We start from the raw sequence: 12,317 nt of genomic DNA, 5'->3' as shown, positions 1-12,317 counted from the left end.
CTTTATAGAAAAGATTTTCACCATGTCTCACTTCTTGCTGATTTTCAGTCCTGTTGACTAAAGGGGTTTGGATTTACTTCTCCAGAGGTACCGTTGTGTTCAGAAATAAATATTAGAAAGTGCTAGTAGGAATATTGGAGTACAGCTATAATGACTTTTTTCCTCTCCTCCTCTATTTTTAAGGTTCTTGGGTACTTAAACAGAAATGCACTTGATACTAAAAATTTAATAAAAGAAATTAAAGCAATTGCCAGTATTCCAACAGAAAGATATTTTTTCAACGTGTCTGATGAAGCTGCTCTACTAGAAAAGGCTGGGACACTAGGAGAACAAATTTTTAGCATTGAAGGTAAAAGAACTCCATCTTTCAAAAACTTTTTTCAAGAATTCTTGATTTTATTGCTGTATTCTTGCTCTTTTAATGTTAACTTGTATACCTTATATGAAAAGAACTCCTATGAATCAGTAAGAAAAATAGAAAACATGAATGAGTTGTTCATAAAAGATAAGATACAAATGGCTAATAAACATAAGAAAATATTCCCTATTTCAGTAATTATTTTAAATTATAAGTTAATGTTAATTTGTGCCTAATAGATAGTGAAGATTAGTAATATATAATCTTGGAGATATTATGGGGAAGCAAAGAAGTTCATACACTATTGATAAGATTATAAATTATATAGCTTTGGGGGGGAAGGCAAGTTAGTAATATCTATTATAAATGTACAGTTTTACATTTTTACCCCACATAGTTTTTATAATCATAAAAGTTTTACCTTTTTATACTGTTATAGAATTTCTGAAATTCTTCATTCATTTACAACAAACATGTATACTTTTAAAATTAGAAAAACATAGTGAGGATTTTTAATAGTTTGGATTTCAAGGAAACATGTTATTTACCAGATCTACAATAATTTACTTTAATGGTCTTGGAAGTGTAGAAATACCACATGTTCAAGAACTCACTATATGGAACACACTTTCCAGTTGGTAAAAAGTCCCACATGACCCAAATTCTGGTTCCTGGTGGTTAACTGAAATAACTCTCAGTAATAAAGAGCCTGATTTATTGAGTACCCACTATAGGTCCAGTGCTCTTTCAGAAGCTGGGTCCAAGGACATTGCATAAATTAAGCATTCATACCTTAGCCTTATCTTCACCTCCTGATTATCTACTGGCAACTTCTACCCAAAAAAATATTACTTCTTCTTTAAACATCTGATGGTACCTCTAAGTTGTTGAAATCATTATCAAAATCTAATGTGCCCTGAGATAATATAAAATTAGTTGGCTACCTATGGTATGACTTATGCTTGCTTATAGTGGCATGAACATGAGTAATCACAATGCAACCTGAATGCTAATTAGAAATTATTTTGTGCCTTATTTGCTATTTTGGATTTTGGGGATCCAAAATCTTTGGTCTACTTTATTGAAAATTATTTTGGGGCACCTGGCCGGCTTGGTCAGTGGAGCATGCAACTCTTGATCTTGGGGTTGAGTTCGAGCCCCATGTTGGATGTAGTAGTTACTTAAAAATAAAATCTTTTAAAAAATTATCTCTACTCATCCTGTGTAAATTATTATATCTTCTAAAAAGTGACTATGTTCTATGGTATACATTATCTGTATCACTCTCTATATCCAAGTGGTAGTCCAGGAATTTATTCCTTTTTGTGAAAAATAATGAAATGTAACCATTTTGACCACACAACACAGTATGGAAAGTGAATACTAATCTAATCCTACGATTTCAGCGTCAGAGGCAAGCACATATGTAGAAATAGGAAAAACTTCCCAATTGATAAAATTCCTACTCAGTCTTGAATCCTGGATCCTGAAGACTAACACAAATATCTCTGTTTGGTTTTCACTGCACATCTTCCAACTACACTGAGATGTGTGTGTACTTATTAGTACCAATATTTAAAAGCAAAAATTCAGTTAGTTTCTTAGTTTCTTAGCTAGTAATAATTTTATTAAAAGGCCATCCCTTCAGTTTTTATTTTACCTCATCCCACATGTTGAGTGTTTTTATATCAGGAACATCATACGCATACCAATAAATACATTAATGCATAATCAAGATTGTAGGAGTTGTTAGAACACTTCCTTAGTGATTTCTCCCTCCCAGAATTTGCCAGCTCTGTATTTTTGAGTGAACATCAGAACATTGTGGGTGTGTGAGTGTGTGTATGTCCGTATATGTACATGTGCACATGTTTTCATGTGTGTAAGTGAATGCACATGTGCTTGAAAACTTGATTTAAAAATTGGCAGTGATGTAATTCTTGAAATTACCATCTCCCAGGTACTGTTCAAGGAGGAGACAACTTCCAGATGGAAATGTCACAAGTGGGATTCAGTGCTGATTACTCTCCTCAAAATGTGTGTATATCCAGATAAATTCTGGCCATGCTGTCAATTTGGCTGAACACTTCAGGGCATAGTAGCTTTATATATAGAATAGAAAAAACAGCCATCTAGTGATCAACAGTTCTGATTCCTAGTCTTAGTCATTCAGTTTCTTTGTGTTGCTGATTTGTCATCCAAAAGATGAAGGATAATAATGCCTTCCCTTCCCTGTTTCACAGGGATTTTTTATGGAAAAAACTGTTAACATGCAAGAAAGTGTATGAGTGCTTCAAGGGCCAGGCACTATATTAATTCAAGGGATTATCCTTGCAGGAATTTCCTTTAAATCAATTAACTACTGGAAAAGTTTATTAAAAACACAAACTCTTGGGGTACCTGGGTGGCTCAGTCGTTTAAGGGTCTGACTCTTGATTTTGGCTCAGGTCATGATCTCAGGGGCTTGGGGTTGAGCCCACCTCTTGCTAAGCAGGGCGTCCGCTTGAGATTCTCTCTCTCCCTCTCCCCCTTCCCCAGCTTGTGCACATACGTGCGTGCGCTCTCTCTCTCTCTCTCTCTCTCAAATAAATAAATAAATAAATGTCTAAAAAAACCAAAACACAAACTCTTGTCATCACTGCCACTGTTGAATTCGGAGGTGCCAGAGTATCACTTTTCTAAGAGCAGAGACAGAAGATAGGTGAAAAAAGTGAGGAGTTAGGAAACATGTGAGATGGGAAGCTTTCTTAGCTCAGAAAATCCATTCTTCCTTCTCATAAACATCAACCTCCCCGGGCTCTAGTTCCAACTCTGCTCAGGGTCCCAGTGGAGTAGCAGAAGGGCATAGAGATGGCACTGGAAAAGCTTAGGGAAGAGTATGAACTCAAGGGACTTGATTGAAGGACCAGGAATGGCTTGTTTTTTTCTCTAGAAGGAAAGGAGCTAACTTTGAATCACCAATCATTTGGAGTGCTTATAAAAATTATGGATTTTTCCCTCAGAAAGAGTGTAAATGAAACTGCACTCAGAGGATTTTGCACACAACTTCCTGAGGTTTTTGTACACTTCCTGAAGTCCCTCCTTGTACCCTTGATGTGGAATCCCAAATTTATGACAGTCATTCACACAATTTCATGGTCTCTTGTCCTCAAAATGGGACACATTTTCCTATTTGCTTTATTTTTAGTGGCTTATATTTTTCAATCCAAAATCCATATCTTTGATGTTTTCTGAGATCTAAAATCAAAAACTTAAAAGTAATAAATCCCATCCTGACAAACCCAGCCTCCTACCATGACTTACAACTTTGACGATCCAGGTTGGATTTTGAGTCAGTCCAGAGAACTCTGTCCTGGTGCGGACCAATGGCTATCTTCCTCCAAGTAGATGGAATGTCACTCTGTAGTTACCTTTTGTAGGTGTGCCATCTTCCAATAGATGGACTAGGTTATAGATGATGGAGTAACCTCTGAGAAGGAGTCAAAAGGAAGGAAGAAGAGCTTTGAAAATAGAATAGAAGAGGGCCTGAGAAGAGGTCAGAAAAGGGCCTCCCCCTGGGGCCCCACCTCTCCTCCTCAAGCGTACCTCACATCCCACCCTGAGCTTTTCTCATGGATATGTGGGACAGGAGGCTCACAAATGTTTGTCATTTACACATGTGTAACTTTGAATGGAAATTGAAAGATGGCTATTTGCTCTTCCTATAGTGTAGTAGAGATTTATCTATAGAATGTATCAAAGTAACATGGTCTGGGGGAAGGCTTGTTTTCCAGCACAAAATACATTAAAACAATATGGACTTATATCAACATACATTGATATACATTTTACTTCATCATTTTCTTTTTAAATCTAGGTCATTTATTTCAGTGCTTTTCCCATGCTACATTCTTGTGCTTTAAAGATTGTTCTCATGATCTTCATTTTTCAATTATTTTAGGATGTTCTGATGCTGGGTGCAGTAGGAGCTTATGCCTGGAGTGGGACTGTTGTCCAGCAGACATCTCATGGACATTTGATCTTTCCTAACCAAGCCTTTGATCAAATTCTGCAAGATAAAAATCACAGTTCGTATCTAGGTAAGACATAGCAGCATTTGACTCAGCAAATTTAAGTTCCCTGTTTTAAACAAGCCCCTTGCTGAATTTCAGGATCTGTTCAGCAAAGCCCTGAAGTGTCATCTAATTATTATAATTATTGCACATGTTTACGTTGCCTCTTTGCAATGGGGCCTTATCCTAAAAGTTTCAATGACACACTGTTTCACTTGTCGATCTCTTCTGGCTGTTCAAGCAGCTGTGATTGTGCTTCCCTAAAATGGAAATAGTTCCTAAAAGCCAATATAGTAAGTGGTAGTTTTATATTACTTTAGAGTTCCTAGTCTTTTTGTTCCTATAATAAGCAGCTGCTGATTTTGAGTACTGACTATGGGACAGTTCCTGAGCTGGCAATTCTATCTACATAAACATTTTAATCCTTCCAGGGATGCCTGGATGCCTCATCCGTTGGCTGAGTGTCTGACTCGATCTCAGTTCAGGTCTTGATCTTAGGATCATGAGTTCAAGCCCCGTGTTGGGCCCGACACTGGGCATGGAGCCTACTTAAAAAAAAAAAAAAAAAAAAAAATCTTCCTAAAACCCTTTGAAGAAAGTAATATCCCCATTTTACCTTTGAGAGCCGGCAAGGTTAATAACTTTCCCAAAGATGAACAACTTAGTGGCAAATCCACAATTTGAACTTGGGACCATCTGACTTCAAATTGTCACTGCATGACAATTACCTTTTAAATTCATGTAATTACTCATTTCAAGAAATACTTGTTCAGTGCCAGGTTCATGAGTGGCGGATGGGACAATCCCAAAACTAGGGATGTTTTATAGGTAGGTTCCCCCTCTGCAGGGCAGTGCTGTCCATCAGAGGGGAGGAGCAGTTCATCTTAGAAAAAAGGAAGATGTGCCCGCAGTGATATGCCCAGGCCCACGAGGAACTGTGCATCCCCGTGAAAGAGAGCTGACAACACTGACCCTGTTGTTGGACTTCTATGTCGATCTCCTCTCTGGCGCACATATGACACCACTTTTAGATAAACAACAGAGAGCCCTCTGGCACAGGGGGCACCACTTTAGATGACTACCCTGTGACCTCACCACTGTGCCCATTGCTCCACAAAAGCTGGAGGCTGGAGATGAAGGGCTGAGTAGGGGTGGAGAGTAGTTGCATAGCGTTTTGGATCGTCTGTTCGCTTGTCTGTGCCTGCCTGCCTGCCTGCCGGATTGCCCTTGTCAGTAAGTTACCCCGAAAAAAACTCTGCAAACAATAGGGAGTGGATTGCTTTGTGTTTTAGCATTAAAATACCTGCTCAGTCTGGAGGAAACATTACTGACCGTCCTTCTGACACCTTCTAATACCCCTACACATACACACACACACACACACACACACACACACACACACACACACAGGGACCCCTGGTCATCTCTGATAACTTTGCAAGCTTATCTGGCTGAGCTCTTCAATAGTACCTGCTCTGTAACTTCTCTCCTAGGTTACTCTGTGGCTGCGATTTCTACTGGAAAAGACATCCACTTTGTTGCCGGTGCTCCTCGGGCAAATTATACTGGCCAGATAGTGCTCTACAGTGTTGATGAGAATGGCAATGTCACAGTTATTCAGGCTCACCGAGGTGACCAGGTAAATGCCACTGTGTAGCAGGTGGAATTAATCATAGTGACAACTGGGGCAGATGAGGAGTGGGAGTTGGTAGAAATGGAAACCAGCATTTTTTGAGTGCCGACCCTGTAGCTGGTTCTGTGATCTGTATTTACTTGAATATTCCTTAAATCATCTGGGTGACCGGCACTAAGGAGGACATGTGATGAGCACCGGGTGTTATATACAACTGATGAACCACTGAACTCTACCTCTGAAAATAATAATACACTATTTATTAATTGATCCTCTATAAAACTTGAAAAATATTCCTTAAATCCTCACAATACTGAGATCTGCTGTCTTCTTCTAACGGGTTACTGAGAGTCTACCTTCCTAAGGTCAAATAGATTTCATGGGGTTGAGTTGTCATTAAAAACCCAGTCCTGTGTAACCTCAAAGCCTGTGCTGTTTGGTCATATCCAACTGCAAGTTTTTGACTCCCCAGATTAATAGAACATGGGTGTTATTTAATTCTAGTGACAGGCACCTGACCATGGCTTTATTGGCGAGCTCCTCCTAGGAGCCAGTGATCTGGAAGACAGATGCAAAGGCAGAAGTACAGCATTGTTAAGACTGAGCTGCTACATCTGGGCCTGCACAGGGGTCCTGTGGCTTTGAGGTTTCTAAAATTAAAGCAACTCACTTTTCTGCCACTTCCTTCTCAGCATGACCATTCAGTAGTCAGAACCACGGATGACTCCCAGTCGCGGCCCGCTAGAGCAGAGGCCAGCGACAGATTCCTATTTCCTTACTAAGCAGTTTTGACCCATGGGCTTAGCGCATATTTGAAATGGGCAGCCCCGATCTCTGACAACCAACAGAAATTTTCCTTCCTTGAGTCCGAGAAACCAACCATTTAGATTTCCCTTCTCTGGGATTAAGTGCGAGGCTCCTGTCTCTATGGATTTTCCAGGAGTAAGAAGACTTTGTAAGGAAGTCTTTGACTTCCCTGACCACAAGCCAGCTACGGTCACCTATTTTTCTCTCCTCTTTACTCTTTTAAGGAAGGGTGCTTTTATTTTGAGAAAAAAAGATGATCGTATTCTAGAACGAATCCTCTCTTACCTGTTTCTGAATCCCGCAGAGGTATTCACGTAGGCATGCGCTAAGCGTTCAGGTGGCTGGCCTGTCTTCTTTCAGTGGCTCTCCTCCCGGTCCCGTGTTCCACTCATCTGAGAACTTCCCTCCTGTCCAAGATCATAACATGGACAGTTCCATTACATGTGCTTGCCTGCTCTTCTCTACCTAGAAAACTCCTTGATTTTTAAGATGCCATTTAAAGGACGTTTAACTCTTCTGAGCCCTCCTGGCTACTGTGCACTCTGCTCACACAGCAGCTGGCCCGTGCCTCTGGAGAACGTACCTCACCACACAGCATGGGCACTTGTCCCACTTCCCTCTTCCTTCCTTTCTGTACAGCACACCTCACCGACCTTCCAAGTGTTTCTCTTTTAAATGTGGTCTTTGACTCCCCCCCAGCCTCAGGACACCTGGAGTGCTTATTTAAAATACTGTTTTCCGGATGGCATGCAGTCAGAGTTTCTGGAAATAGTCTCCAGAATCTGTATTTTAAAGACCCATTCTTGGGGCACCTGGGTGGCTCAGTTGGTTAAGCAACTGCCTTCGGCTCAGGTCATGATCCCAGAGTCCTGGGATGGGGTCCCACGTCGGGCTTCCTACTCTTGGGGAGCCTGCTTCCCCCTCTCCCTCTGCCTGCTATACCTGCTGGTGCTCTTACTCTTTGTGTCAAATAAATAAATAAAATCTTTTAAAAATTTAAATAAATAAATAAATACCTGTTCTTGGTGATTTGTGTGCACACTAAGCTTTAGCCACCAAGTGCTCTATCATGATACAACCTGAGAAAGGGGACTAGGTTGTCCATCTTAATGTTTCTAGCACTTTATAGGTAGTAAGCACTCGATTTTTGTTTATTGAATGAGTAAATGAAAGTTCAGTGTACCATTAGGAGTATATGCGTCCTTGGGTTGAGCCTCTGCCTTTGGCTCAGGTCATGATCTCAGGGTCCTGGGATGGAGCCCCGCATTGGGCTCTCTGCTCAGCAGGGAGCCTGCTTCCTCCTCTCTCTCTGCCTGCCTCTGTGCCTACTTGGGATCTCTATTTCTGTCAAATAAATAAAATCTTAAAAAAAAAAACTAAAGTATATGCATCCTACAAATCCTAAGGTTAATATGCTTTCTCATTCCAGATCGGCTCCTATTTTGGTAGCGTGCTATGTTCGGTTGACGTGAATAAAGACACCATTACAGATGTGCTCTTGGTGGGTGCACCAATGTACATGAATAACCTAAAGAAAGAGGAAGGAAGAGTTTACCTGTTTACCATCACAAGGGTAAGAAAAAGCATTAAACCGACCTAGTTTAATTTGCTTCAGTATTGGTAAACAAAGTTAATCTGCATTTTTGCAGAATGAAGAATTATTGAATGATTTTCATATGTAGTTTGGTTTATATTGCATCATTTTGAGGATGTAACCATTAATTTATAACTTTAAAAATCACATTAAAAAGTGTAACCCTGCGGCGCCTGGGTGGCTCAGTGGGTTAAAGCCTCTGCCTTCGGCTCCGGTCATGATCCCAGGGTCCTGGGATCGAGCCCCACATCGGGCTCTCTGCTAAGCAGGGAGCCAGCTTCCTCCTCTCTCTCTGCCTGCCTGCCTCTCTGCCTACTTGTGATCTCGGTCTGTCAAATAAATAAATAAAATCTTTAAAAAAAAAAAAAAAAGCATAACCCTTAGAGAAAGAGCTTAATGTATAGTGCACTGCTGTTTTCCATGAAAGGTCTTCGAATATATAATATATATCCCAAAAGTACTGTCATTTTTGAAATGTGTGCGCATGCAAACATTGGTGTAGTCCACAAGTACCTCCTTCAATTATTCTTCTTCACTGTGAAGAGATCATGATAACAGAACAAACTATCTTATTAACATTTTACAGTGAAAAAGACAAATTATACCCAGAATTTTGCAAATTTTGGTTTAATCCTGGATGCTTTCTATATTAAGAAATTCTGTTGCTTTGTATAACAGTTAGATATGCGTATATGAAATATATAGAAATATATATTAGATATGTGTATATGAAATTTTAGTCCTTGCACATAAAACTTAGCAGACTCTAACTAGACCGAGCTCTCTAAATCCACGTCCATAGTATAAGGAACTTGGAGCTGAAAAGAAAACCACAAATAAAGGCACAAGTTGACATAGGAAACTGGAGAAAAGAAGGGAAAAAAAAGGTAGGTGATATTAATATAGTAAATATTATGTTTTGCTATTGGAGTAGTTTGTCCTACCTTATCTATTTAAATGATTCTCTGGATTTTTGGCTCAAGTCATGATCTCAGGGTCATTAGATTGAGCCTTGAGTTGGGACCCTTCCTGAGTGTGGAGCCTACTTAAGATTCTCTCTCTCCCTCTCCCCCTCCTACCCCCTACTCAGCATGCTTGTTCACTTTCTCTCTCTCCCTCCCCCCTTAAAAAATTCTAAAGCATATAAAGAGTGTATAATTGAGTGTTCAGTAAGGGAGGAGCATAAATGCCTGTTTAAAAATTTAACAAATGTCTAGTTTCTTTTTTTTTTTTTAAAGATTTTATTTATTTATTTGAGAGAGAGACAGTGAGAGAGAGCATGAGCGAGGAGAAGGTCAGAGAGAGAAGCAGACTCCCCGTGGAGCTGGGAGCCTGATGCGGGACACGATCCCAGGACTCCAGGATCATGACCTGAGCCGAAGGCAGTCGTCCAACCAACTGAGCCACCCAGGCGTCCCAAATGTCTAGTTTCTTAAATGTTTGTTACTTCTCAAGTATTCTGAATTATCATCAAGTGTGGAAGATGAGAAGATCTCCTGATACTTTGTCAGTCTCAATTACAAAGTGATTTCCTTAAGATTATTATAGAGAAGAATCAACACTGACCTAGTTTCATATTTGAGGAGCATCGCTTTCTTGTGAAGTCATGAAATATTTCCATTCCTGATTTCAAAATCTGGAAGGAAAAAAGAGAACAAGAAAATGTTTTTTCTTTGGACAGAATTATTTATTTTTTATAATGTGACATTAACAGTCTCCCTTTATTTTTTTTTTAGTATAGTTGATACACACTATGTTAGTTTACAACAAGGTGTACAAGGTATACTACAAGGTGATTTGACAAGTTTATACATCATGCTATGTTCATTACAAATGTAGCTAACATCTTATGAATGGAATTGTGCAGTATTTTTTTCTCTGACATATTTCACTTTGCCTAATACCTTCTGGGTCCATCCATGTTGTCTCAAATGGCACAATCTCTTCCTCTTTTATGGTTGTTTAATATGTATGTGTATGTGTGTATATACACATTTTCCTTCTCCATTTGTCTACTGGTGGCCACTTAGGTTGTCCCCATATCTTGACTATTGTAAATAATGCTGCAATAAACACAGGGGTGCATGTATCTTTTCAAATTAGTATTTTTTCTTTCTGTGGGTAAATACCCAATAGTGAAATTATTGGATCATATGGTATTTCTATTTTTAATTTTTGGAGGAACCTACACACTATTTTCCACAGTGCACAAGGATTCCTTTTTGTCCACATCCTTGCCAACACATGCTATTTCTTGTCATTTTGATTTTAGCCATTCTAACTACTGTCAGGTAATACCTCTTTGTGGTTTTGGTTTGTATTTCTCTGAGTGACATTGAGCTTCTTTTCATGTGTTGACTATCTGTGTGTTTTCTTTGGAAAAATGTCTGTATAGGTCCACTGTCCATTTTCTTTTTAAAGATTTTATTTATTTAACACACAGAGAGAGAGATCACAAGTAGGCAGAGACGCAAACAGAGGGTGAGGGAGAAGCAGACTCCCTGCTGAGCAGAGAGGATGATGCGGGGCTCGATCCCAGGACCCCGAGATCATGGTCTGAGCCAAAGGCAGAGGCTTAACCCACTGAGCCACCCAGGTGCCCCTGTTTATCTTTTCAAAGAACCAACTCAGTTTCATTGATTCTTTTTTTGGGGGGGGGGGGGGGGGCGACGGGGGGGCTTTCCTAGGTCATTGATTTCTGCTCTGATCTTTGTTTCCTTTGGTTGCGTTTGGTCTTTCTCTAGTTCCTTTAGGTATAAGTTTGGATTGTTTATTTGAGCTTTTTCTTATTTCTTAAGGTAGGCCTGTATCACTCTGTACTGTATATTTCTCTCTTAGAGCTGCTTTTGCTGCATCCCAAAGACTTTGGACCATTGTATTTTCATCTTCATTCATCTCCGTGCATTTTATTTTTTCTTTGATGGCTTCATTGACCTATTGGTTGTTTGGTGTCATGGAGTGTAGTCTCTGTGTGTTTGTATTTTTTCCTTTTTTTCTTGTGATTTTTAGCTTCACACTGTTGTGATCAGAAAAGATGCATGGTATGATTTCCGTCTTCTTAAATTTATTGAGGCTTGTTTCGTGGGCTGGCATATGATCTATTCTGGAGGTTTCATGTGCACTTGAAAAGACTGAGTATTTTGGGGGTGTGTGGGTGGTTCAGTCATTAGGCGTCTGTCTTCAGCTGGGGTCATGATCCCAGGGTCTTGGGACCAAGCCCCACATTGGACTCCCTGCTTGGTGGGAAGCCTGCTTCTCCCTCTCCCATGCCCCCTGCTTGTGTTCCCTCTCTCACTGTGTCTCTCTGTGTCAAATAAATAAATAAAATCTTAAAACAACAACAACAACAAAAAAGAATGACTATTCTGTTTTCAGATGGAGTATTCCATATGTATATTTTATGTCCATCTGGTCCAAAGATGCTCAAAGACATTGTTTCCTTATTGATTTTTTTTTTGTCTGGATAATCCATCGGTTGTTGTAAGTGGGGTGTAAAGTCCCTTACTACTACTCTATTACCACAGATTTCTCTCTTTATGTCCACTTACGTTTGCTTTATGTATTTAGGTAGCCCAGTATTGGGTATATAGATATTTATAATGGTTATATCCTCTTGTAGGACTGATCCTTTTATCATTATGTAATAATTGTCGTTAGTCTTTGTTTTAAAGTCTATTTTGTCTAATTATTGCTACCCCAGCTTTTTTTCACTTCCATTTGCATGGTGAATGTTTCTCAGTCCCTTCACTTTCAGTCTGTATATGTCTTTAGGCCTGAGGTGTGAGTTTCTTGTAGGCAGTGTATAGATGGGTCTTATTTTTTTATCTTCTCTGTTACCCCGTGTCTTTTGGTTGGAGCATTTAGGCCATTTAC

The 12,317-nt window shown here is 39.6% G+C and overlaps 1 protein-coding gene across 1 annotated transcript in view; it reads left to right on the top strand.

Moving 5' to 3' along the window:
• The window catches only part of LOC111141135 (integrin subunit alpha 2), a 106,630-nt gene that overhangs the window by 56,075 nt on the left and 38,238 nt on the right, over positions 1–12,317 (top strand). Inside the window, exons 9-13 of the mRNA XM_022493481.1 lie at positions 184–349; positions 2,319–2,395; positions 4,299–4,437; positions 5,904–6,049; positions 8,280–8,423. Coding sequence (XP_022349189.1) covers positions 184–349; positions 2,319–2,395; positions 4,299–4,437; positions 5,904–6,049; positions 8,280–8,423 — 672 coding nt within the window. The remainder of the gene's footprint in view (positions 1–183; positions 350–2,318; positions 2,396–4,298; positions 4,438–5,903; positions 6,050–8,279; positions 8,424–12,317) is intronic.

This window comes from Enhydra lutris, unplaced genomic scaffold, assembly GCF_002288905.1.
Source record: "Enhydra lutris kenyoni isolate GAN:26980312 unplaced genomic scaffold, ASM228890v2 scaffoldscaffold5, whole genome shotgun sequence".
NCBI lineage: Eukaryota > Metazoa > Chordata > Mammalia > Carnivora > Mustelidae > Enhydra > Enhydra lutris.
Note: the sequence above shows the minus strand (reverse complement) of the source record. Positions and strands in the feature narration are given on the sequence as shown.